General features: G+C 47.0%; 1 protein-coding gene across 1 annotated transcript in view; it reads left to right on the forward strand.

Annotated features, from left to right (window-relative positions):
- The first annotated feature begins 5000 nt into the window (after positions 1-5000).
- The window catches only part of LOC135884102 (ovotransferrin-like), a 59219-nt gene continuing 36415 nt past the window's right edge, over positions 5001-27804 (forward strand). The window contains exons 1-15 of the mRNA XM_065411397.1: positions 5001-5114; positions 8661-8824; positions 9126-9234; positions 11794-11979; positions 12599-12737; positions 15356-15411; positions 16506-16678; positions 16821-16992; positions 19207-19364; positions 19762-19855; positions 20735-20773; positions 22708-22866; positions 23885-24035; positions 25012-25076; positions 26211-26395. Of these exons, the coding sequence (XP_065267469.1) occupies positions 5072-5114; positions 8661-8824; positions 9126-9234; positions 11794-11979; positions 12599-12737; positions 15356-15411; positions 16506-16678; positions 16821-16992; positions 19207-19364; positions 19762-19855; positions 20735-20773; positions 22708-22866; positions 23885-24035; positions 25012-25076; positions 26211-26395 (1893 nt within the window). The 5' untranslated portion in view covers positions 5001-5071. The remainder of the gene's footprint in view (positions 5115-8660; positions 8825-9125; positions 9235-11793; positions 11980-12598; positions 12738-15355; positions 15412-16505; positions 16679-16820; positions 16993-19206; positions 19365-19761; positions 19856-20734; positions 20774-22707; positions 22867-23884; positions 24036-25011; positions 25077-26210; positions 26396-27804) is intronic.

The raw sequence follows: 27804 nt of genomic DNA on the forward strand, positions 1-27804 counted from the left end.
CTTGTCCCCCCTCTGATTGGCCTTGGCTGCTGCAGCTGTCCAGTGGGGGAGTGAGCTGGGCAGGGAACCTGCTGAGACCACTGCAGTGACAGAATGCAGGGAGCAGGGTCATGGGGCCCTCCCCCAACTCCATCCATTCAGCGCTGCCTTGGGGCATGCAGGCCCATCTGCTTCCCACTGTCCTCTCCAGTGCCAGGTACCTCCCACCCCCTTCCCTCCATGGGGCACTTCCTCCCCCCGCCCCTGCCATGAGTGCCATGTACTCCTCCCCCTGTGAGTAGCTGGGCCAGGGCTTGTGTCACTGTCTGGAACAGTGCCCCATGGCACTGAATTACATCTGCTTCACCCACTAGACAGAAACCCCTCCTGCCCCCAGGCCAGGAACAGGACCTGCTGCTGGCGGGTCTGCGTCTCCTGGCATCAGACCCTGTGTCCCACCTCTGTGACAGGAGACATGATGATTTTAGGATGGGGGTACTGTTGAAGTGCTGATTCTTGTTTAGTCTCTTTGGCATCCTTCAGGGCAGGGCCGGCTCCAGGCACCAGTGCAGGAAGCAGGTGCTTGGGGCGGTCAATGGAAAGGGGTGGCACGTCCAGGTCTTCAGCAGCAATTCGGCGGTGGGTCCCACAGTCCCTCTCGGAGGGAAGGACCACCGAATTACCTCCGAAGAATGAAGCGGCGCGGTAGAGCAGCCGTCAAAGTGCCGCCGATCACAGCTTTTTTTTTTTTTTTCTTCGCCGGTTGGGGCGGCAAAAAAGCTGGAGCTGGCCCTGCTTCAGGTGCTAGAAACCCATTTTCTGGTTGCTGGAGGAGGCCTTTTCTGAGCCAGCGTGGAAAAGACACTTTGCAAGGACCGCTGTGAAATTGTGCTGCACAGGCCTTTGGGAATTCACACTGAACCCTGTGATAGGAAGTGCAACTGCCCAAGTCACCAACAGGAAACGGATTTTTGTTTGTTTTGTAATGGGGATTAGAGATAATGATTTCATAAACAACAAACTCTCATTTTTCTCTGTTTGTTGCTTTTTCCTGTCCTACCATCCCCCCTATTAATCCTGATATATACCTGGGAAGCTGTGAAGTTAATTTTTTGCACTGCTTTTCACCCATTTTTAATTTTTTTGAGGAACATTGATAAATTCCTAGGAAATAAAAAAAAATAAAAAAAAGGAAAATGGCACTCTACAAGTTCATTAGTGCGCTTTGATCTACTCCACTTTGAAATGGGAATAGATCAAAGTGCACTGCTAGGAAATTAGCAGGGTCCATATGGCCAGTTAGTGCATAGCAGGCTAGTGCAAAGTAGATTTACAGCCCTGCTGACTGCCCAGCAGTCATCAACACAAATCCCTGCTTTAGGGTTCCTTTTGGAGTAGTGCGGATGCTGTATGTAAAACAAAAACAACCACCACAGAAAATGCATAGCTCACATCAGGTTCTCACACACTCTAGTACATTGTATGGCATGAAGAAGAACACCAGATGCCTTAATCCATTTGATAAGCATAGATGTTCAGTTGGATGACACTGTTTGAAGAGAGTAGTCCCTTTATCAATTGTTTTTTAAAAACATGTTGGCAACAGCTAGCTAACCCTAACCCTTTCATTGCTCAGTCACTAGCTTCTTTCTGTCTTTCATCTAATCTAGCTATCTCTGTCCATTTAATCTAGCCTACACTGTCTTCCCCTCCTCTAGTCCTAATGTGCTTGTTGCTGTAGTATTGCAGATTAAAAGATATCCTGTCGGTGAGTATGGCCCATCTCTACTTCCACAGGGTTGTATTTCTCAGGAGCATGTGAGGTGGGGGATCTCAAGGGGACTTGGGAGATGCTAAGCCTAGGGTGACCAGAGGGCAAGTGTGAAAAATCGGGACAGGGGGTGGGGGGTAATAGGTGCCTATATAAGAAAAAGCCCCCCAAATTGGGACTGTCCCTATAAAATCGGGACATCTGGTCACCCTAGCTAAGCCCTTCTGTATGTATCTTCATTTGGGCAAGGCCTCTGCAGCATGGTATGGCTTGCACTGACCTGCAAAGGAGGCAAGATACATGCTCATCCTGAGCTCCAGGGGAAGACGTTTCCCAGGTGAATGTCCCGCAACCAGCAATACCCTGCCCCAGCATCCAGGGGTTTTCCCTTGGGTTCTGTCACTCCATTGATGAGGGCATTCTTAACACTTCAAATGTGGCCCACTGTAAAATGTTTTTTCCATTTGGTGGGGAAAGTTCTCCAGAATCTAAACATCTGGGGTCTCTTTTTAAATCAACTGTCCTATCACCAAGAATTCCACGGGCATTATTTTTATAGGAACAAATGTTTTGTGCTACCCCTACCAGGGAACAACAAACACTGCTTTCCTGATCTGTGCTGATATTGTCTCCAAGTCTGGAGCACACAATGCCATGTTCATCTCAAGGTTCATCAGAACTACAGAGCAAGAAAGCAATACTTGCTCAGTAGAAAGAAGAAGAAATCAGTTGCAGCAGAAACGATATTCACAAACCCCCACAATCTAACTGCAATAAGACACTTGGCAACTGTTGATGTGAAGCCAGAGGAAATGACTGGATGAACGTCTCTCGTTGCTTTAAAGCATTATGAAAAAGCTGGTCTTGAGGATCTGGAGTTCTTTAAATGAAGAATATATAAGGTCCCATTAGAGCCCAGTATGATACAGTCACTGTGGAATGAGAGATGGCAGAGTCACCAGTTTGGGTAGGTCATGGGATCTCAATAGCCCCTGATTATTTCCAAACAGGAGCTTCTCACCAGCTCCCTCTGATTCAGTCAGTAAGTGGTAAACAACTCGTCTGCAGTGGTTATCCTCTCCTGCAAACCCTCTCACCTTCTGGAATGTAACAAGCCCACATACTTCCACCCTTTATTTGCTCAACCAGCCTCTTTAGTCTATGTTCAGATGCCTGTTCCAAAAGAAGTTGTTAAAGAAGGCCATGCAATTTAACGATCCCACGCTGGTGGGGTGATGGGGGAACCCCTCTGGAATACATGTCCTTGTAACATGCTATGCCTATGAGTGGGAGAATTTAAAGTCATTTCTGATGTAGCCAGATATTGGCGGTTTTAGGAACTCCAGGCTTGGAATGCCAGCATCTTGGACAGTAACCTCTGGGGAACTGGGCTGGCCTGGGGAGAACGGTGTGAAGTCTTGGTGGTTGCTGCAGATTGTGGCAGCTCCTGAACCCCTTCCTCTTGGCGGTCCCTGAATGAATTATCACTGTACTTTACTAATTCCCTTAGGGTGAAATTCACCCCCATGCAGAAGGCCAGCACAAAGCATCACTGAGGGATTCAGTGGTGCCGAGGCCTGGCTTAGCATGGGATGAATTTCACCCTTATTTCTTAATCCCAGACTGGGTGCTGCTTGATGCACAAATAAAGAAATACGTGAATATCCAAGGGCCAGTTGAAGACCGGACAGGAACACACTGGGAGGCCTAAAGAACAGTGATACCTCAGCATAGTTATGCTCCAGTCCTTGCTGTTGTTTTCTATGCATTAGGGTGGGATGGCAGTATACTGAAGTGGGTTAGTGTCTGTGGGCCTCGTGGAAGAATGGAGTGAGCAGGAGGGATTTGGATGGAGAAAGTGGCTATCTGGTGCATTGGGCTGGGGAAGGAATGCTGTGTATAGAGGATGGCAGGTCTTTTCTTTTAGGAGAGTCGAGAGGCTGTAGATTAAAATTTTCCAAAACTACCTGCTCAGAACTTAATGGTCCCAACTTCTGGAACCTATGGCTCTTGCTAGATTGAACTGCGTGGCCTAGGCAGAGGGCTCTGGGCAATGGAATAGCTCCTCCAGGAGAAGAATGAGCTGACTTCAATGGGTGTCAAGCACATCCTTAAAGTCAAGGATGTGCTTAAGTGCTGTGCTGAATCTGGGCCTTAATGTGGAAAGACGCAGGCAGCCAATGGAAGGATCTGAGGGTGGGGGAGCTGGCACAATTGGAGGAGTGGTGGGGGAAGAACACTTTAGCTGCCGCTTGTGTAGTTTGGAGAGGTGAGAACCAGGTGGGCCAGAGAGGAGATTCAATGACTATAAGAGCTACGAGTTGTCACAACCACCTGAACTGGTGGTCTAGCAGAGGAGGGACAGGAAGGAGCAGTCGTTAGAGGGAGCAGGGAGAGGATGTGGTGAGACCACTGTGGCTGTGCACTGTTAGCTCCAACGCTTCGCTCCAGAGGCTGTGTTCCTAGATATGCTCCGGTAAGTTCACCCTGCGCTATGTCAGCTTCCCCCTAGAGAATCCCAGCTGCAGAGCAAAAGTCCTTTTAAAGGCACAAGGGGCTTGCAGGGGAACGCAGAGCCAGCATTGCCGCCAGATCAGGTGGCCGTGACGAGGGAGGGGCGTAGCGAGGACAGCTCAGGGATGTCCCAAAGGAAGTGAGTCATTCAGTGGGATAGTAAAGCACTTTGGATTAATTCCTTCTGGATTGAAGGTGCTCTGTGATTGCAAGGTTCCTCGTACTGACTCCTCTCCCTGCATAACAGTCATGCTATCAGGTGTTCTGGGAGGCACTGACTAATTTCCCAATCGCCAAGACCAGTCATACAGGACGGGCAAAGACTCCTCGGTGGGAAGGAAAGGCAATAGTTAATGTGAAAGAAGACTAAATAGTCTAGATTGGATCTGACTCTCACAGCGGCTCTCTGAGATTAGCCTTTGTAAGGCAGGGGGTGGCTGGAACAAAGAAAATAGCCCTTCCCACTGTATTTCAACCAAGCAGGAATTGAAATGATACAAAGTGGGACTTTCCCATTTTAAATCCCTTGGGTGAACGACATGCACCTGCCCTGTTCCCACTCATGCATGCATATGATTTAGTGCCAAAGTGAAATGCTGCCTGAAAATGGGCTGACTGGAAGGGGCGGGGTGAGGAAATCGAGGAGCTATTGGGAAACAAGGACAAACACTGCCAGTCATTGCTTCTGCTAACACAGCGAGCCCTGTCCCTCTATAAAAAGGCAAAGAGTAGCCATCACGGACTCAGAGGAGACAGTCTCTGAGTAACGCTCCTGCAACACCTGGCTGCCAAGCTCAGGAGAGAAGGATGAAGTTTGCTCTCCATGCTGCGCTGTCCTTGGGGATATTGGGTAAGTGCCTGCAGAGCAGCAGTTTCGAGGTGGGGATGTCACTGACATTCTCAGCAGCCCCCGCACTAGCCAGAGACTGTGAGGAGGTTGCATAAAGGTGCCAGTTTAATTGCAGTGCACAGTAAACGCCAACAGTCACTGAACTGTGCAGGACAGAAACCAAAGGGAAAATAGCTGCCGGGTGCTGGACTGTATCAGCCGTTTGCCAGGGATCTTGCTGCCCAGAGTCACAATTTTAATGCTAATTACAGCAACTTTACCACAGTTCCTATTTTGCTAAAGGCCTGATCCAAAGCCCAGTGACAACCACAGGAGTTTTTCCATTGACTTCAATGAGCTTTGGATCAGGCCCTAAAACAGTCCGAAGGGAAAGGCTGCGGTTTCAGGTTTGCTCCTTATATGGAGCTCCTGCTGCAGGTATGGGTGGAGGTATGTCCCCCTGGTGGGGAGCTGGTGTAGGAAGAGAGTCATTGAAAGCCTTCCCTACAGAGGATGCACATGTGTTTAGAGAAGCTTCTTAAAATAATATTTAGCAAAGAATCTTTAATGTGAAAGTTACAAAAAAATTACTGCAGAACCTGTAGGCTCCTGTCTTTCTAACCTGTCCCACGTTCTTCTCGGGGGAGAGGGGGTCTCTGCAGCTCAACTTTGGACCCCCTTCTTGTAAAGGGATGTGCCCCTTCAACCCCCCCCCCCAAGACCTTGCCTGAGAGTCCAGGGCTTGGATCTCCCCACAATACCCTGCATTGCTTGGGGTTATCTCAAAGAAGCTTCCACAATGGTGAAGCACTGGAATGGGTTACCTAGGGAGGTTGTGGAATCTCCTTCCTTAGAAGTTTTTAAGGTCAGGCTTTATAAAGCCCTGCCTGGGATGATTTAGTTGTGGATTAGGTCCTTCCTTGAGCAGGGGGTTGGACTAGATGACCTCCTGAGGTCCCTTCCAAACCTGATATTCTATGATTCTAATGGTCTGGTGCCACTAGTGACTGTAACCCCTTCTCTTCTACCCCAGCCCTGCTCAGCAAGATGAGGCTGTGAGGAGTGCCTCTCTTTCTTCTCCTAGGCCCAGAAAGGCCCACAAGTCTCCTTCCACTAGATATGTCTGTACTCCTGCCTTTGGAGCCCCTGCTCTTTCAGGCTCCTGGTTTCCTTTGTGCAAAAGGCTGACTGTGCTCATGACAAATCCGTCTCTCTGTCTCTCTCCTCTCCCGCCCGGACCCCTCTATTTGCTGATAATGAGGCCACCTCCCTGGCAGCGTTACTCTCGTAGCCTGATCGTGGGATCCTTGACTTAAATGGGAGGCAGTAGGGGGAAGGCATTTTAGAAATAGAACTATAAAAAGAAAAACAGGCAGAGATTTTTTTAAACCAATCAGTAAAGGCAGAGATTTGAAAATAGAAGCCGGGAGTGGGACAACAATTAGAAACAAGCAGAAAAAGCACACGGACAATGGCAGAGTTTTACAGGTAAAACAAACAGAAGCAGGCACTGATTATTATACAGACATTCTATATTTTACAGTGATTTGGAACAGGCAAGTTGTGCACACATTGCTGGCCTGTGTGACTGCATAATCTTATTACTGTTACCCTTATCCTCTTCCCACCTGGTGTTTGTTATGGTCCCTTAATGCTTCTTGTCTTAAATGAAGTGTTCTCTTTTGCTATGAATCTAGCATAATTGGGGCCCCCAATCCCAATTCGGGCCTCTGGACACTAATGTTAGCTAAATAATCATCATCCATAACACTGTGACTGATCCAAGCTCTCGATCAGCAGAAGAAGAGCATCTGTTAATAATGTTCTGTCCTTCCTTCTTAAGGCCCTGATCCTGCAAACACTTAAGTGCATGTGTAACTTTACGTACATGAGTAGTCCCACTGAAGTCGATGGAACAGCTCATGTGCATGCAGTGAAGCAAGGACATGTTTGCAGAACTGGGGCTTAAGTTATCTATCCTTATATCTTGTATCTATTCTTATATTCCCAAACAAAAAACATGGTGAATAAGAGATAAGAGTGCAAAGGTATTTTTACCCCCCTGTAACAAGCCACAGAAAGAAAACTTGTGGAAAAGAAACCACATGCATTTTCCGAAACAGAAAGCTTAGACTTTAGCAGTTCAATACTCTTCACGTGGGGCATAATGCAAAGCTATGTGAAGTCAGAGGGAGTCTTTCCATTGGCCTTAGTGAGGTTTGGATGAGGCCCTTTTATGCCCTAACCAGCTTCCACCCTCATTCAACATCAGTTTTGCCCATGACAACATAAACAAGCGGAAAAGCATTACTACACACCAACACCTACAAGCCACCTTTTCTCACCCCCATGTCCGGTCCTGCACTGAGTGCGGTTTGGTCAGGTCAGAGACTGTGTTCCTGTGTGCTGTCTTTTTGTGAGAGTGTCTCCTGGGGGTGTTCAGAGAAGTGATGGCAACAGCCTTCCAGCCTTCACTTCCCTCTCACAAAGTGTTTCGTTTGGGAACTTGCAGGTTTGTGGTGAGTCTGTAACAGAGAACATGCTGCATTTCCACTTCCATTGACACTGTCAGGAACTCAAGGTGGTCAGCCTTCCACTCCAGTTTGCCCTTGCAGCATGAGAGGCCTGCAGCTGCAGAGCTCTCATTGTGCGCACTTCTCTGGGTTCTGCAGGGTAGGAACCCTCCTCCTGGACACTTCCTAAAGTGCACAGGACAGGCAGACTGGAGAGCAGGAGAGCCTGCGCAGGAGAGCAGCTCCCACCCTGCAGACCAGGAAGTCCGTGACAGTGGAGCTGCCTTGCTATATACCTTAAAGTCTGCATGGCAGGAGCTCCCCTTCTGCACATCTCTTCAGGAGTGACCTCAGGACTTTAGGGTAGAGCTTGTCTCCTAAGGAATGAAGGAAAAGTGGGAGAGTAGTTCCCTGGGAGAGAAACACATGCAAATTTGGAGAGCTCTCTGACACAGAGGAGGAACCTGGAATAAGGTATTTATTCAAGCCCTGACGTTTACCCTGCTTTCAGTTTGTGGGCCAAGCCCTGCTCTCAGTTACACCACAAATCTGGAGTGACTCCACAGAGGTTAGTTACGCTGGAATTACAATGGGGTAACAGAAGGTTGCGTTTGCTCCTATTTCTTCCTCTTCCTCGAAAGAGGAATGACTTTCCCCTAAAAGCACAAACCCTGAGAATCATCCTGCATTTGGGCTGGGGCGAGGAGCTTTAGTAGTAATCTCCTGGTGATTTGAATCTCAGGCGGCCAATTAGTAAGAGCTGAAATATAAAAATATCACACCCCCTACACTTTGGGACAAATCCATCTGTGCATAACTCCACTAAGGTTACACCAGGGATGAATTTAGCCCTTTGTATCCACTTGAATCTAGATGTAAGAAACCAGTACACAGCGGCCCTAAGCCCTGAAGTCCTGCTATTGGGAGCAGGTAGGGAAGGAGAGACCTGTGGGTCTCATGGGAGACCTATGTCTGTAGGGAGGGATGATGGTTCTTTCATCTAGATCTGAGGTTCATGAAACAACCTCTTAGTCCTCTTTTGCTCTCTCCACAGTGCTCTGTCTTGCTGATCCTCCAGCCCAAAGTCCAGTCCGATGGTGCACAATATCCGATCCAGAGCAGAAGAAATGTGTGGAACTGAAGACGAAAATGTCCTCAACCCCTTCATTAGACTGTGTGAAGAAAACAACTTACTCTGACTGCATAAAAGCCATTGCAGTAGGTTGCTAGCAATGTATCAGGTCTGGGGCTGGGAGGAACAACTTGCCCTGTCGGGTTCCATTTGCCTAATCTGGGAGGAACAACTTGCCCTGTCGGGTTCCATTTGCCTAATCTGGGATGAAAGCTTCACTATCCTCTTTAAGTGACTGATTTCCTTCCCTCATTGCCTCGCTCCATTGCTACAGCAGCACCCCAGCCAGGAAGGACCCCAAAGAGAGGCTCTGTTAATTAATGCTCAGTGTTTTCTGCCCCTGCTGATGCATGTGCCCACAATTGATTTAACCCTTTTGTGTTTCAGGAGAATGAAGCAGATGCCATTAGTCTGGATGGTGGCCACATTTTCGAAGCACACCTTGCCCCGTATAATCTGAAGCCTGTTGTGGCTGAGGTCCATGGCACAGGAAAAGGTACATTTGCATGGAGGGCACCGTTATTGACTATAAAGTTGTGGCACTTTGACCACCATGGTGCTAGCTGTCAGCACGTTAGTAACACCGTACTACTCAGGCAAACTGGGAAGGCACAAACCCCTGGGCAAGTCAGTGTGCTAACTCAGAGAATATGTACTTCTTCAGAGCTGGCCACAGACCAAGGGCCAGGGCCTTAGCTGGTACGCATGAGGACTGATCCGCAGCCAGTGACCTCAACACAGCTGTGCCCATTTACACAAGCTGAGAATCGGGACCTGGTGGAAAGCAGCAATGATCTGTACTCCTGCTCCCTGCCTCATTTTCCTAGCTGTCCAGGTGATCACACTCTCCTTTGGAGCCATCAGCGTTAGTTCTATCACTCCACTTACCCTGATCTCCTCCCCTTCCCCACAACCAGACCGGACTTTTCCTAATCCTCTTGATTTCTGATTGGTTTGAGGTTTTTTTTTCCCACTTCCATGAACCTTCTGGTTCTTGCTTCATTCCTTCCCAGTGACCCATGGGTGCTAGAGTAATTTTACCTGCAGATTGGGGAGCAATGCTAGAGCAACTAGTTACATGTTATTACAGGTGACATTATCATTTTCACATGTCCCCCGCAACACCAGCAAGCGAGGTGACTATCGCTGCTGAGCCAGCATGGCAGGTCCCCTCACCAGCCATGCTCACATGCCCTCTTCGTAGTACCTGAAAGCTCCAAGCAGCAGCAACCTATGATGTACTTGGCTGTGTGCAGGAAGCGTACTGTGAACAGTAGCTTTTCCCTGATGTCTCTCTCCATGGCTGTTCACGCAGAGCTTAGCTCGTGCGCTACTACCTTTGAGGGGATAGAGGAGGCTACAGGAGGTGGTGGTGGGATATCTATCCCAGAGCAACCTTTCCTCTCCGCACAGCCCCTCTATATCATTTCCATTGGGCAGCTGAAATTTGGCCCCCCTGTGGATCACAGAGGAGGAGCAGACCAGTCTATAGAAACGGTTATTACTCCCACTGCCCTTCCACTGCATGTGACGGTATCACAAGGGCAGTAACTCTTTCTCAACAGAACGGGAGTAAATCCAGTGTGCTGCTATTGCTGTTCCCTCTGGGGAAGTTTACTGCTCACTGCAGTGGTGTTGCAATGGCTGGGGAAGGCTAATGCAATAGCGTGTCTGAAGAATTTTGTAAGGTTAATTTGCCTACGTAACTAACGGCCCCTGACAAAACACAGCAGGGGGACTAAGCTGAGCAAACCTCAAAGGCTTTCTGCTTTCAGGGACCTTGTATAAAACTGGAAATTAACTGGGCTAATCCAGGCACGTGGGACCCAAGCTATGAGTCAGCTGCACTAACAGAGGTTAAAGAATCACATCAACACAAAGTTTGTAGTGTTGGGGTAGCCATGGTGGTCCAAGGATATTAGACACCCAAGGTGGGTGAGGGAATATCTTTTATTGGACTCATTTCTGTTGGTGAGAGAAACAAGCTTTCGAGCTACGCAGAGCTATTCTTCAGGTGTGTGTAGCTCGAAAGCTTGTCCCTTCCCCCAACAGAAGTTGGTCCAATAAAAGATATTACCTCACCCGCCTTGTCTCTCTAGCAACATGAGGGTCAGTTGTTTCTTGGAGGACCAGGCTGAATTGAGCACACAGACAGGGCAGTGGATAAACAGGCACAATGAAGAGGGAAAGAAACAGAAAAGAAAGCTAAACATTAAAGCTGCTGCTATCAGAGTTGCTGGGTCTGCACCCCCAGTCTGTAGTTCTCTTCCTGTCTACTGCATTACTGATGATTCTTGGAAGAAAATGACAGTACTTCTCCATTCCTGTCTTCATCGGCTCCTGCTTTCCAGATCCCACCCAAACTCCCAGCCTTCTCTTTGTATTATAATACAGGTCTCTGTTCGGAAACTCAGGCTGTTTTGATACTGTGTAGAGAGTTTGGGCTGAAGGCAACATTACAGAGTAATTCTCAGTGTTATGGCTGAGAATTAAAAGGTACAAAAGTCAGGAAATTCAAAGTAGTGGGTTTCTGCTGCCTCCAGAACTCAGTCCCTTTGCATAGATGTAATATTTGCCATACAGTCTATGGAGAGAATTTTAACAGACCCCGTTTAGAGTCCATTCCTGCAAACCTTACTCACACAAGTCATCTTTACTCATGTGAGAAGCTCTACTGCCCTCAAAGAGACTTATCACGAGGGTAAGAACTATTAACAGCAGCACACGTATCAAATAAATGCAAAGACAAGAGCATTTAGCAAATACTAGTAATACTAATTAGTAGAACAATTAACATTATGTCCATTACAACCATTATAATCAGATTGATATTGGCATGGCAACCCACTAATACTAAACAGGAGAAAGGGGTTGGGTGTCTTGCTACATTATTATGGGGTTGAAAATGTTGCACTTTGCTTCCCGTGCCCAGGATTTGTGTGACATGGGAGAAAACAATTGTGTGAATTGGAAGGGACGGTAAGCGACTTCCATTTCTGTTTGTGTGTTCCTTTGTTCCAATGCTTGCTTGCTTTTTCTCCTCCCTCCCGTACAGATGCGGCCACCAGCTACTATGCTGTGGCCGTGGTGAAGAAAGGAACCGGCTTCACAATAGGGGAACTTAAAGGGAAGAAATCCTGCCACACAGGGTTGGACAGGTCTGCTGGCTGGGTCATTCCCATTGGGACCCTCTTGTACCATCAAACCCTATCCTGGGATAGAGCCACTCCCATAACCCACGGTAAGCTGTGAAAGAGCTAGGTGAGTAGGGAGTGCTAACATTAAGCTGGGGGTGAGGAAAACTGGGATTGATTGGTGTTAGGGGGAAGGTAGTAGGTTTTCTGAGGAACTTTTGGGGAAACCAGCAAACCAACGGAACCACTCACATTTCCTAAATTTCTCTTCTTCCATCAATAAGGGCATTTCCATGACAGCAACAGCTTCCTTGCTTTGGAATCCATTATCTTCTCCTCAGTCACACTCCAAAAACTCTGTTGTTCAATGGTTAAAGTTGTTACCAATGTGATACGCCATCCTGACACAAACCCAAGGAAGTGGAAAGTTAAGGCACCTCTACTTCTCCACATACAAACACCCTGCACCACAGCCATGCACAGCAGACCACACGACAGAACCTTCACTCTGCCCTGCTGGAGATGCCATCCTTCCAGCATCCCCTTTACCAAACCACCCCTTCCAAAGGCATCAGGTTTCAGACAATCTTCCCTTCTGCACATCCCCTCTCCCCCCACTACTTCCTCCAAACACCCCACACTACTATACCAAGCATCCACAGCTGGGAGAAGGTAGTTTGGTAAAGGGTGAGTTTGCTATTAACTACTGCATGTCTTTTTCCATAGCTGTGGCCCAGTTTTTCTCAGCCAGCTGCGTCCCTGGTGCCCCCGCAAATGAACCAAATCTGTGCCGCTTATGCCTTGGGACAGGTGCTCAGAAATGTTCCCGTACTGGGCCTTATTCTGGCTATTCTGGAGCCTTTCAGTGAGTGAAAGTTATTTTTATCTGGTAACTATCTGTCCCACACACATGTTTTCAGCTGTACCATAACTGGGTCTCCTGACATGGCTACACTTGTAGAGTAGTTGGGACCTAATTGTCTCATTGGTTTCTGTTGAGTAATGGGCCTCAAAGGAATTAAAAAGGGCTCCAGAGGTGATCCCAGCAATTACAGGCCTGTAAGCCTGACTTCAGTACTGGGCAAACTGGTTGAAACTATAATAAAGAACAATATTGTCAGCTATATAGATGAACATAATTTGTTGAGGAAGAGTCAACATGGTTTTAGTAAAGGGAAATCATGCCTCACCAATCTACTAGAATTCTTTGAGGGGGTCAAGAAGCATGTGGACCAAGGGGATCCAGTGGATATTGTGTACTTAGATTTTCAGAAGGCCTTTGACAAGGTCCCTCACCAAAGGCTCTTACACAAGTAAACTGCCATGGGATAAGAGGGAAGGTGCTCTCATGGACTGGTAACTGGTTAAAAGATAGGAAACAAAGGGTAGGTATAAATGGTCAGTTTTCAGAATGGAGAGAGGTAAATAGTGGTGTCCCCCAGGGGTCTGTTCTGGAACCAGTCCTATTCAACATATTCATAAATGATCTGGAAAAAGAGGTAAACAGCGAGATGGCAAAATTTGCAGATGGTACAAAATTACTAAAGATAGTTAAGACCCAGGCAGACTGCAAAGAGCTACAAAAGGATCTTTAAAAACTGGATGACTGATCAACAAAATGGCACATGAAATTTAATGTTGATAAATGCAAAGTAATGCACATTGGAAAGCATAATCCCAACTATACATATAAAATGATGGGGTCTAAATTAGCTGTTACCACTCAAGAAAGAGATCTTGGAGTCATTGTGGATAGTTCTCTGAAAACATCCACTCAAGGTGCAGAGGCAGTCAAAAAAGCAAATAGAATGCAGGGAATAATTAAGAAAGGGATAGATAATAGGACAGAAAATATCATGTTGCCTCTATATAAATCCATGGTATGCCCACATCTTGAATACTGTGTGCAGATGTGGTCACTCCATCTCAAAAAAGATATATTGGAATTGGAAAAGGTTCAGAAAAGGGCAACAAAAATGATTAGGGATATGGAACATAAGAATGGCCATACCGGGTCAGACCAAAGGTCTATCCAGCCCAGTATCCTGTCTACCGACAGTGGCCAATGCCAGGTGCCCCAGAGGGAGTGAACCTAACAGGTAATGATCAAGTGATCTCTCTTCTGCCATCCGTCTCCACCCTCTGATAAACAGAGGCTAGGGACACCATTCCTTACCCATCCTGGCTAATAGCCATTAATGGACTTAACCTCCATGGATTTATCTAGTATTCTTTTAAATCCTGTTATAGTCCTAGCCTTCACAACCTCCTCAGGCAAGGAGTTCCACAGGTTGACTGTGCGCTGTGTGAAGAAGAACTTCCTTTTATTTGTTTTAAACCTCCTGCCCATTAATTTCATTTGGTGGCCCCTAGTTCTTATATTATGGGTACAAGTAAATAACTTTTCCTTATTCACTTTCTCCACACCACTCATGATTTATATACCTCTATCATATCCCCCCTTTTTCTCCTCTTTTCCAAGCTGAAAAGTCCTAGCCTCTTTAATCTCTCCTCATATGGGACCTGTTCCAAACCCCTAATCATTTTAGTTGCCCTTTTCTGAACTTTTTCTAATGCCAGTATATCTTTTTTGAGTTGAGGAGACCACATCTGAACGGCTTCCGTATGAGGAGAGATTAATAAGACTGGGACTTTTCAGCTTGCAAAAGAGACGGCTAAGGGGAGATATGACTGAGGTCTATAAAATCATGACTGGTGTAGAGAAAGTAGATAAGGAAGTGTTGTTTACTACTTCTCATAACACAAGAACTCGGGGTCACCAAATGAAATTAATAGGCAGCAGATTTAAAACAAATAAAAGGAAGGATTTCTTCACACAACACACAGTCAACCTGTGGAACTCCTTGCCAGAGGATGTTGTGAAGGCCAAGACCACAACAGGGTTCAAAAAAGAACTAGATAAATTCATGGAGGATAGGTCCATCAATGGCTATTAGCCAGGATGGGCAGGAATGGTGTCCCTAGCCTCTGTTTGCCAGAAGCAGGGAATGAGTGACAGGGGATGGATCACTTGATGATTACCTGTTCTGTTCATTCCCTCTGGGGCACCTGGCACCGGCCACTGTCGGAAGACAGGATACTGGGCTAGATGGACCTTTGGTCTGACCCAGTAGGGCCATTCTTATGGAAGAAGCACCCCTACACCAGAGTTGAGTATGTGGCCTATGATAGCTCCTAGCCCCTACAAGCACTTAGTGAGTGACCAGAAATTGATCTATAAATTGCACATGGCAGTACAGAGCATTATCATTGGGCTACTCCTGATGATTTTCATTATAAAATTCTTCTCTGCCATTGCATTTCCTTCCCCAGCCCACATAGCTTTCTGTGAAGATAAACTGTCATATATCTGAGGCTTGCTTCAAAGGTAGTTGTCTGAAACGTAGAGGGATGATCTGAGATTAGCAACAAACACAATATTTCAGTGTCCTCCTTTTCTTTCTGCTTTATTTCCCCCTCCAGGTGTCTGAAAGATGGAGCTGGAGATGTAGCTTTTGTCAAACACACAACTGTTCTAGGTAGGCATGAGGGATCATTCCGTTTCACCACTTTCTGATCAGGCCTTTCACTGGGACTATATCCTTGAATTCTATCTATATTGCACCTGCCTTCATTTCTCTCCCGGTTTATCCCACGCCTCTTTTCTCTTTGTCTCTGGGAGGAAATACGCGTTGTATGCTGTATTCCTGACTGTTAAATAATCAACAGAGAGAGATTAGATTTCATCTCGTAGTCTAATGGCTCTTTCTTGTGGCTGAACAAGGCTACCAGAGTGGGGACCAGTTTGTATGTTGCTTCTTTGATGTTCACAGCGAAATCACACCGGCACATTATTCTTTGAAAGATTAAATTTGGGAAGGGGCTCCACCTCCACCAACATCATGACAGGAATCTACTAACACGACATCAGCGTGAGAGAAAGGATGGTCTTGTGGTAAAGCACTGGGCTAGGACTCAGGAGACCTGGATTCTGTTTCCAGCTTTACCACTGACTACTTAGGCAAGTCATTTCGTGCCACATTCACAAAGGGTCTTGGGCGCCCTTCCCCTTCCCCCACTGTTTTGCATGGAATTGCAAGAATGGGTTCGATGCCTAAGGCCCCTGACTTCAGAAGCAAGGGGCCTGGCGGTGGATCGCAAGCAGAGACCTGCCCCGAATTTCAGGAGAGGGGCAGAGTCTAGGACACACCCCTCTTGTCAGTATCTGCCATTGGCTAGCTTAGGACACACGTGTCTTGTCGGCTTCTCCAATTGGCTAGCTTAGCTGGCTCCCTGCTCAGCATGCTGCCTTTGTGAATCCCATTCTTAGGTCCCTGTGTCTCCCCATGCACTGTACAGGGAGCCTAGGCACGGCTCTCAGGCTTTGTGGATTTCTAGATGTCTAAGTCCCTTTGTGGATCTGGGCCTTCATCTCTCTTGGCCTCAGATCTCCAGCTGTGAAACTGGGATGATAATAATACTTCAGGGACAGAGGAATCTGTCTCATGGAAGTTGTCACTCTTCTGGTTCTCATTCAGGGACAAAAATCATTGGGGAGTTTCCTGAAGTGGGGTATTCAAAGCCCCTTTAAATATTGGTGTTGCTGTAACCTGTGGACTTCCATTCCTCCCAGAAAATGACGCAAGTGGGAAAGACAAGTATGAGCTGCTGTGTGAAGATGGTTCCCGGAAGCCTGTAGATAAGTATCATGAGTGTCACTGGGCCAAAGTTGCTGCTCATGCTGTTGTGGCTCGAAGCGTTGATGGCCGGGCTGATGAGATCTGGAGCTTCCTCTCTCAGGCGGAGGTATTTGCTTTTCCCCCTTCTCTACCTTTCTCTCTGTTCCAGCCTCTCTTTTGCTATTATTCCCCTTTTGTTTGTTCTCTCCACTTTTTCAAAACTATCTCCTGCTCTTGGTATACACCTGATCATTTCTCCCCTGTGACAGGCAAAGTATGGCAAGAACTCAAAAGAGAGCTTCAAACTCTTCAGCTCTCCTTATGGGAAAGATCTGCTTTTTAAGGATTCTGCTACCAATTTTATCCGTGTCCCTCGACTGATGGATGCCCAATTCTACCTGGGCTACCAGTACTGGGCTGCTATTCAGAGTCTCAGGCCAGGTAAGCAGGGATTGGGCTCCTGGGCAGGTGGTCATGAAATTTTAAGGTGGGGGAGGATCCATTAGGAGTCCATGGCTCAGATCCTGCTCTTAAAGCATCCATCGACTTCATTCACTTTGAAGTTAACAGAGCTACTGAGGTGTATCTGGGTGTAGATGAGCGCTGGATCGAGCTTCATGGGTTGTGCTTTGCAGTGCGTGTTCAATAAACAATTGGCACTGCCATAACTGGAGATGTTTGAATGCAAATTCTCTTGGCCCAGGGATCGGACTCCCATGTGCCATTGAGCTGCATTGTCAGTAACGAGCAGTAGTTTGGTGTCTCTCTGCTCTCGCAGCATTCTGGGTTCAGCACCAAATGCCCCGCTCGGTATATGCCACACAGCCCCAGAAGCACCCAGAGAAGGAATCAGGCAGCAGGGAGACACGTTTCTTTCTCTGTTCTCTCCCTCTTGTTCCAGGGGCTATTCACTACCTATTGGCCCTGACCGAGCAGGCACCTCCCAACCCTCTTCCCCTGGCAGCTCAGCTGTGCAGCTCGGTGGGGGGGGGGTGGAGGGGGAGCCTTGGCCTTGCCTATTTCTCATCCTTCTCCTCCCAGCGGCCCAGCAAGGGGTCCAGGAGCACAGCCCTTTGTCTCCCGAAGGGGCAGGATGCTGCTCAGAGACATGGGGGAGGGGTTACTCCCCCTCAGGCTCCTGTGCTGCTGTGTAGGCTGGGCCATAAATGCCGTGTAACACAAGGCTCATTAAGCACAGGGATCCCTGACCCTCCAGTAATGGGGTGAGGGTGGTGGGGTCAATGTCCTAACTACCAGCCCAGCCATTGGTCCCTGGGGTATCCTGTATCCTGGGGACACCCTCTGCCCTTTGGCTTTGCTTTGCCTACATCATCTTTCCCACCACACTGGGTCTCCCTTCCACCCCTGTTAATGACGCTCCCTCACCAGTCAGTGGGGCTGCTGTAGAGTGACATGAGATCTCCCTGGGGCTGGCCACCCTGCCTCTGCACCGCCTCTGGGAGAACCATTCTGCATGGATTCAGGAGTGTCACCTCTGGGGCAGTTTGTGCAATGGGCGGGTGATGGTTCGCATGACCTGCTCCAGAACTAGGGACATAGAATCAGTCACAGAAACATTTGGAGAGTCAAGAGTAAATCTGTTTGGGGAAATGAGGCAATTTTCTCACATTTATTTGCAGTCCAGAATTATTTGTCAGATGTTTGCTGTCAATCGTTCCTGCTCTGTTGCTCATTCAGGGACAGCTCATGGGCAATATCTCATAGTAAAATGTTGGGCCATTTTGATTGGATGTCTGTGTCACATGGGGCTAAATCCACTTAGGCAAAACCAAAAAATAAACCAAAAGAAATCATTTCAGGTTGAAACAAACCATTTCAATTCAAATTAAATGTAGTGTTGGAACATTTAGCTTTAAAAATGCCAAACAAAATGTTTAGACTTCTCTGACATTTATTTATGTTATTTTGGTGCGGGAGGTGAAACTATTAACCAAATTCGACCCATGTTCACAAATGCTTTCTGACCACCCAAAACTGCTTTTTTTTTTTTTTTAAGCAAATAAACTACTTAGCCAAGAAATTTTGCCCAGCTCAACTCCCAACCTGGCTGGTCTGGGGAGTGAATGGCTGGGGCTGTGCTGAGAAGAACACTGGTCTTTCACATATCAATGCACAGCACTACCAATGCTAAGTGACCCAGAGATTATGAAGCCTAGGACCAGATTCTGAGCTGGCACAAATCAGTAGAACTAAGTGAAGCTAAGGCAAGTGGTGGAGTGTCCATCTCTTGTTGTCTTCAGACCAAGAGTGGCTGCCTCTCTGGAAGATGCTTTGGTCCAACACACATTATTGGTCTCAAGACGGGTAACTGGGTGAAATTCTCTGGCCAGGGTTATACAGGAGGTCAGACGAGATGACCTAATGCGCCCTTCTGGCCTTAAAATCTAAGCCTCTACGTTGATTTTGAAGCATCCCCCTGTCCAGTGAGAACCAGACCTAGCCAACTGACATCCCTTTCCTGCATATTCTGCACTCCACTAGTCCAGCATTTGTCAAACAAGACTATTTTTGAATGGAGCTGCAGGGAGTGTGTGTACGCAATGACCTGCTGTCAGCAGCCCTGCTCTTCCTGCAATCAGTCCGTTGGTGGCTTTACATTTTAGATAAGCTTTTGGCTTATTCTCTCTGCCTCAGTTGCTTCCCTAGAAACTCCTGAAGCCCCTTTGAAGGTGAAGTGGTGCACAGTAAGTAAGGATGAAAAGGCCAAGTGTGATGAATGGAGTGCAGTGAGCGGAGGCAGCCTGGACTGTGCAGTGGCAGAAACCACAGAGGAATGCATTGCCAAGATAACGGTATGGGCGTTTCCTTTTCCCACTGCTCTCTCCATGCATCTACCAACTCGGGGAACAGTTTCCTCTCTCTGTCTTTGAGCAGTGCTGGTCAGGAACGTTTCAATGAAACAATTTTTCATTAGAAAAGGCCAATTCATTGAAACTGAAACTTTTTCCAGGAAAGGGTCAGTTCTGACGAATTTCTTAACTTGATGTTTTTTTGAAGTTTACAAATTGTCAAAACATTTCGATGTTTTCTAAATTTTGGTTTTCCGAGTCAAAGTCATTAAAATGTAAGCTACTTATACTACCCGTCTCTTTCATGACAGTAATTTTTTTTAAAGGCCTCATCTCTGGCAGGGGGAAGCTGTATGAGAAGTAGCTTCACTTTATATTTGTTGAGTTACTTTCATTGCAGAAAGGTGATGCGGATGCCATAAGCTTGGACGGAGGTTATGTCTACACGGCTGGTACATGTGGTTTGGTGCCAATCATGGGAGAATACTACGGGGGTGAGTGGGGTGCAATCTGCCTTTTAGCTTGTTCTTGTTGGGGAATTAACTGATATTAGAATACTTGATTTTATTTTGAACTATGATAAGTCAGTGGTCCTGATTCTGGTCACAATTAGCTTGATCCAGAAAATGAGTGGAGGTGGGGCGGGGCAAAGGGGCTTTAAATCACTGCACCCCCTGGATGCTGAAGGCAGATTTGGACAGGAATGGTCCTGGGTATAAGCTAGAGCATTCCCTTAATGGCTGAAGCATGGTACTCTAGCCACACCCTTCCTGCTTCTGACACGCCCCTCTGTCCCCTGGTAAACCCCAGCCTTGGGGGCTGTGTGGAGGGGATGGCATGGGGCTGCTCCATTGGCTCTATCCCTCAGGGAACATCCGCCCTGTATCAAGGTATTCCTAGGTGGCTAGTTCCAGATGACGTAGGGCCCCTCCCTGCCAGCAATCCAGATGTGGAGAGGCTGTCTGGGATCCACAATAAAGGCCAATGACAGCTGGTTTTGCCTGTCTTGAACAACCCTTATTCACAGAATTCCTCACAATCATTAAATCATTGTCTTCTAGCCTTCAGCTCCAGTCTCTGTCTACCGAGCTGTTGCCCCAGAAGGGGAGCTGTTGCCCCAGAAGGGGAGCTGTTGCCCCAGCGCTTTGCTCTGCTAATGCGCTAGATGTTAGACCAACTACTTCTGTCCCTTTCTGAATTAAGGCTTCTTCAGAAAGTAACTTGCCAGCTGCCCCACAGAGAAACCACTGCTGTGAATGGAATCCTTACAGAGCCAGATATATACACAGTGCCGGGGAAACCTGTTTTTAGCATTAACTGCACACTTGCTTTTGAAGAGCTCTCTATCTGAAATCTCCTCTTTCCCATTTCAGATGACATTACACGATGCCAGAATGAAGGAGCACCCGGAGGTAATTATTGGTAACAAAGGGGCAGAAGATAAAATCCTGACCTAGAGTAAACTGAAAAAATAAATTGGTCAAGAAACAGAAAGCTAAGGGTTAGGAATAAATGGCCAACATTCACCACAAAGATGGCTACGGGAATCTTTGTGTACAGTGTATTTAGTAATGATCTGGTACACAGATCCAGTAGTAAAGGGGAAAGTTTGCTAGTGGCCGTCAGTTATTTAGATTAAGGAGCACAGGGAGGAACGACATAAGGACCTACCCAAACTAGTCAATTTGACAACATGATCTCAGATAAAATACAACAGAAAAGCAAGGTCAAGGTAGTACATACTGAAGGGAACAAGTTAATTACCCAAAGAATGTAAAGAAATGGGGTCAGGAAGAGATTTACCCCTTGATATAATATTGCCCAACTGGCCAGGTGGATTATGCAGGATTTTTGTTGTCTTCCTCTGAAAGCTCTTGTGCTAGCCTGGGTCAGAGACTGGAGCAGACTAGGTGATCTGTTCTAGGATGGCAATTCCTGTGTTCACATGAACATTTGTGGTAACAACTGTTCAGAGTGTATTACACATCCCCCCCTACATTGGCTGATCCATAGGGAGCTTTGAGCCTGCATCTGGTTAGTCCGTTAGCTCGAGTTGTAGAGGTTCAGACTTTTAATGCTGAAGGTCTTGGGTTCAAACCCTGCTGCTGGCCCAATAGGGGGGAAATCTTTAGAGGAGCCTCATATACAGAAAGGAACCCAAGTTCTCTTATGATATCTAGAAAGTCTGATTTCACGTTATTCAACATAAACCCCTCTAGGGGAACTGAATATCTCCAGGAATTGCTAATGGGATATAGTGCTTGCTACTGCTAGGTCACTGATCAAATCACATCAGTACCACAGATGGTGTTATTGACTGCTGCCCGTTCACTGACCTACATGACATGGGTTTGCCAGGTTCAGACCAGTTCCTAGTGGCCTGGCAGGGAAGCATTCACTGTCAGGAGCACTGAATAAACATGATGTTGGCTTTTAAGGAAGACATCAACCTCTCCTCTGTCTTATTGTGGAACATGGGCCATTCATCCTTAAGGGAGGGGGAGAGGAAAAACCTTTTCCCTAGGCTTTGAACCTGGAAAGGGTGGGGAGCCCCCACTCTCATACCAGTTTCTGGGGTCTCCTCACCACAGACACATCAGGGCCAGTTCCTGCATCTTTTTCCCCATGGGAGCAGATGGCCTGAAAGGGATCAGAAATAGAAGGCTCTGTGGTGGGGAATTGGGGTGTTCAGCCCTCAGAGAGCTCAGGCATCAGTGTCTGTCTGTTCCAGTATATTGCTGAGTTGTGCTCAGCTGGATCTTCATTGTTAGCAGAATGGCGGATGTGTGGCCTGCTGGATCTGTGACTACATGGATCCACCAGCTGATCCCACTGCAAAGTGTGGAAGAGTGGCAGGGAGACAGTCTATGTGGAGCACCAATATGCCAACACATTACACCACAGGGACAGAAGGCCTGAGATTCAGTACTAGAAAATAGGCTTTAGTAGAAGTATTCCCCCAAACAGAGAGGCAGGCTGGTCTTGTAGTCAAGGGGCAGGACTGGAAATCAGAAGGCATATGCTATATCCCTGGCCCTGACACAGACTTCCTGTGTGACTGGGAAAATCATTTAATGACCTAGTGCCTCAATTTCCCCACCTGTGGGGAGAAAAATAATGGAGATACTACCAGAGGGGTATTGTGTGGCTAAATTCATCACACCTGTAAAGCCCTCTGTATCCTGGGGTGGATAGGCTGTAGGAGGACACAGTATTCTTGTTGTTCCCATTTGTAGATCCTCTCTATGGAGGGAAAGGATGAAAAGAATTCTGAAACCTTGGATGTCAATTCTGGTTCAGGTTTGACTCTCCTGCTTCACTTCCTTTTCCTTCTGCTCTGTGACAGAAACCTATTACGCTGTGGCTGTGGTGAAGAAATCCAACCCCAGTATCACCTGGAAGAACCTGCGTGATAAGAAGTCTTGTCATACAGCTGTTGGGAGAACTGCTGGCTGGAATGTCCCCATGGGCTTGATTCACAATGAAACTGGGAGCTGCAACTTTGGTGAGTCAACTTGTGCACCAACTTCTCACAGCGACTGTGTGTGTCCGTGTCCCCAGTACAGACATCAGGGGGCCAGTGCTAGAGAGCAAGAGCCTCATCCCACAGCTCTTGTCTGGCCTTCGAGTCTCTGGTGACTCCTGGATGCTGGTTGGGCGCTGGCACGTGGGAAATGCTGCTTTGTTAAAGGTTTCAAGGAGCCACGTTTCCCTGAGATGGACTTGAGTATTTCTTACCCTGATGGAGCAGCAGTCGGACGTGGCATGTCAATCTGTTTCTTTAGCAGATATTATTGAACATGAAACAAGCAATGGTCATTTGTAGGGATAACAAGCCTATCTAGAGTTCTAATAGCCAGGATGAAAAAGACCAGGGCTTGGGCAGAAATTGGGTTTCTTGCACTTTCTTCTAGAGCAGCTGGTATCAGCTATGATTGGAGACAGGCTGCTGGACCAGATAGAGCCCCGATCTGGACCAAAGTAGCAAAATCTGTCTTCCTGCTGTGAGGGTTGTTAGATCAAACCCTGACCCATATTGACAGTGGTCCCAGTTCACAATGTTTCCCTTATGCAGTCTCTGCCATTTCTTAGGCTGAAGATGTTACCTAGATTGTAAACTCTTTGGGGGCAGGGAGTGTCTTTTTGCTCACTGTCTGTACAGCACCTAGATCAGTGGGGTCCTGGGCCATGACTGCAACACAAATAATACTTATTTCCAAATTACCTGTCATTGCCTTTGAGTCTCATGCTGAAAAACTGGTGCACAGCAGAGATGTGTCTGTTTCTTACTGTGAGTTTCTCTGTCCGTAACTTCACTTTGTACACTTGCAGCATGGGAACTGATGGTTTCTAAGGAAATGCCTCCTCAGTCTTTTAAAGAGGTTTTAGTTTTCTTTTCAACTAATTTAAATTATTTCAAGGCCTAATAATGATGAATCATATGAAGATTCTCATTAAGGGATAGAGAAAAGCAAGAGCCAGAGAGGAAATATACAACAGGTGTTCTATATTCCTCCTGGCAGATAAGTTCTTCAGTAAAGGCTGTGCTCCTGGATCTCCAGTTACCTCACCACTCTGCGAGTTGTGTGTGGGCTCAGGCAGCAGCCTCCCACCAAATTACATGTGTGCCGCCAACAGCAATGAGAGATACTATGGATACAGCGGAGCCTTCCGGTAAGTGACTCCAATATAATACTAGGTGTTCCTTGGGCAGTGATGGAGTGAGAGCCCTGCCCCTGCTGACAGAGCCCTGAGAATCCTACCTCTTTCCCCTCACTCTAATTTCCTCTTCCCTTCGGGCCCCACTGTGCAGACACCATCTTTCTCCTCATAACTCCCTACAAAGCCCAGCAGTGCTACTCCTTCAGGAGGGGGAGGAGCAATAGCAGATGGGGACTGGAACTTTAGCCTTCCCACAGGGCAGGGCCACTAGATCTTACCCTTTAACTGAAAGGGAGAACAGGAACGCATTTTTTAAATCTTCCCCCAAACTCTGTTGTATGATCCCAAAGGAGAATCTATGGGGCCAGTTCCTGCCCCAGGGGCCAGCTCCTTGGCACCCTCCAACAGCTCAGGACTATATAGCTTGTGCTGGTAGGAGCCTTGCCAGGCAATTAATTGTGTTTCACTCCGTACTGGTAAAGAAATGACCCAATGCAGCACTGCTTCATGGCTCGCAGTAGTTTTGGTGTAAGCTCCACCTTTCACAGGCTAGCGCTATTGAAATGTACAGCCAGGATCCTCACTGACAGAAATGACAAGGATTTTGAGGGTGGCAAATTTAGTCATGCAACAACAAAATAAATAAAATAAATAATAATAATTAACAACAGCACACACGTTTCTTATTCATTGGACAAAGCTTATCTTTTCTGTTAAATTAAAAAGTGTCAGTGGTGAAATGCATGCTGGACTCCGCACATTGCTGGTGATAAAAGGTTACATTTTAACTGTCCTTGTCAATTCTGTGTCAATTCTAACAGAGCTAGAATTTAACTGTCCTTGTCAATTCTGTGTCAATTCTAACAGCTAAAAATGCTCACAGGTTTAGGTCACAAAAGATGACAAGTGTCAACAGCAGATCTGCAGGGAAGGCAACGATTCACAACACCTGTAACTCCTGATTGTCTTCTCTCTCGGTATTTGTTAGGTGCCTGGTTGAGAAGGGAGACGTGGCCTTTGTTAAGCACACAATTGTCAGTGAGAACACCGATGGTATGCGATTATTTCACCTTGACATTAGACTCCATAAATGACTAGACTGGATACTCATGAAACCTATGGTACAGACAGTCTGGCTGTAAAGGTCTAGGACTAGATCTGTCAGTAAGCATAGAGAATAGAAAGGGCTGTGGAGAAGGGGAGCGCTTCATCATGCTGGTGGGAATACCCCACACTGACTTAGCTGCTGCTGAAGCACATGGTTCTAGTAGCATTGCTTCCCTTCATCGCCATCCCACTGTGCTCTGTGGGCTTGAGCCAAAGCCAGCTGAAGTCAATGGGAGTCTTTCCGTCACCTTCAATGGGCTTTGGATCGGGTCATAGGAGGGCAAAGCCTCGTTATCTGCTCAGGGATAGAAATGTGCAGATTTGGGTGGGTGCGCACACACTAGTGCTAGCTTCAGACTCCAGTGGCTGGTCACTGCAGTCTATGGCCCAAGTCCTGCTCACCTTGCTCTGGTGTTGAGGAGCAGATGGCATGCCCACCCTGCTCCAGATAAAGCCTGCCCGTTCTGTCTGAGATCAGTCTTACCCCTTTCCTGGGGTATGACTTCACTGGTAACTCAAACAACAATCATAGAACAGAAACCCCAGTCCAGGCTTTCTCCCCAAGCCTGGTCCCAGGGCTTCCTGCAGGGACAGGCTGTCTCTGTCCCTAGTTCTCTGACCACAGGCTAAGCCCCCTTCTCTTCCTTCCTCATGGAATTAACAAGCCACACCTGCCCCAGTCAGCCCAACTCCCACTCAACAGTTTCATGCAGGGTTCTCGCTCCTGCCAGCCTGTCACAGAGTCTGCCAGTCACTGTCTGTACACCTGAGAGTTCAATACCCATTTCCACAAGCCCTGGCTATGGTCTTCAAGCCAGCCTAGGGGGTTTCGACACATCCTCTAGTAGAATGAATATTAATAGAAGATGTGTGAATAAATCCTCCAGATTGCCCTGTCTCCCCCACGCTAGCCACTTCCTGTTGAGCTCTAGTCAGTACATCTCCTAGACACATGCATGTATCCAAATACAAGCGCACACACAGACATTCCCAATGATACCCCCCCATGGGCAGCCACACTCAGAGCAAAGCCTGGTGCTGTCAAACAGCTCTAGAGCCTCCATCTAATTCTCTTTCAAGGACATAATAAAGCTGACTGGGCAAAGGGGCTGAGAAGTGACCAATTCGAGTTGCTGTGCCGGGATGGAACTCGCGCCCGTCCTGATGAATACAAGAAATGCCACCTGGCTCTAGTTCCTGCCCATGCTGTGGTCACACGTCCAGACAGAGCAACTGCTGTCCGTGAGATGCTGATAAACCAACAGGTCAGTACTGGGGCAGAAATCTATTCAGCTTGTTTTTATATTCCCCTCTTAGCATTTAGAGTGAACCAATAACAGGTCATGCATAAGTGACATACGCCAGTGTTAGAAACTCTTATCAGCGAGTCCAACTCCCTGTTCAAATCCAGACATAGTTGGCGGTATCAGTGTTTGGATTCATGAGAGTGGATGACCGTACTGCTACAAATGAAATAGAAGAGGGGCAGTCTATCACACCTTTCCATCACCTTCATCACACTGAATTTTTTTCATCCAATCAGCCCAATTTTCTAACAGCCCATTGCATTTAATGAAAGGTCTCCCATTGACTTTGGCGGGCATTGGTGCCAGTCCCATAGGATGCCATAAGTCAGATATTTTATGGCATCACAAACCATATAAACTTTTCACTCAGTTTCAGCTTGTTTCTATATTCTGTCTCATCTACTGGAAATCTGAACGCACAAATAGTGTTTCATACCATTGCAAGAAAAGTAGAGGGGATCAGGACCTTCCTCTTTTGCTGGCAGAGATTCCTGCTGTGACGGGTTGGGTCACAGAAACCCCCTTGGGACTGCCACATGATGTGCTGAGACTACCTCTAAGCTCGTTTTCCCTGGCAGCTTGGGACTTCGGTACCCCGCCTGGTTGTGCCAGACATGCTAGCCTGCTACAAACACATACCCTGGTCTGAACCACATCCCCCAAAAGCTGCAGGCTTAACTGAAAACAGCTTAAGAAGTGCTCCTGTCTCCAGCACCCAGATACCCAGCTCCCAATGGGGTCCAAACCCCAAACAAATCCATTTTACTATGTATAAAGCTTATACAAGGTAAACTCAAATTGTTCGCCCTCTACATTGATAGAGATGCACAGCTGTTTGCTCCCCCAGGTATTAATACTTGCTCTAGGTTAATTAATAAGGAAAATGTGATTTTATTAAATATAAAAAGTAGGATTTAAGTGGTTCCAAGTAATAACAGACAGAACAAAGTAAATTACCAAGCAAAATAAAACAAAAACACACAAGTCTAAGCCTAATACAGTAGGAAACTAAATGCAGGTAAATCTCACCCTCAGAGATGGTCCAATAAGCTTCTTTGACAGACTAGACTTCCACATAGTCTGGGTCCAGCAATCACTCACATCCCTGTAGTTACTGTCCTTTGTTCCAGTTTCTTTCAGGCATCTCTTTGGGGTGGAGAGGTTATCTCTTGAGCCAGCTGAAGACAAAATGGAGGGGTTTTCTAGGGCCTTATATAGTCTCTCTCGTGGATGGAAACTCCTAGTGTTCTCCTGTGCAGAATCACAGCTACAAGATGGAGTTCTGGAGTCACATGGGCAAGTCACATGTCCATGCATGACTCAGTTATTTACAGGCCGATGCCATTGTTTACATGTTAGTTTGAACA

Source organism: Emys orbicularis, chromosome 9 (genome assembly GCF_028017835.1).
Source record: "Emys orbicularis isolate rEmyOrb1 chromosome 9, rEmyOrb1.hap1, whole genome shotgun sequence".
In the NCBI taxonomy this organism is placed as follows: domain Eukaryota; kingdom Metazoa; phylum Chordata; order Testudines; family Emydidae; genus Emys; species Emys orbicularis.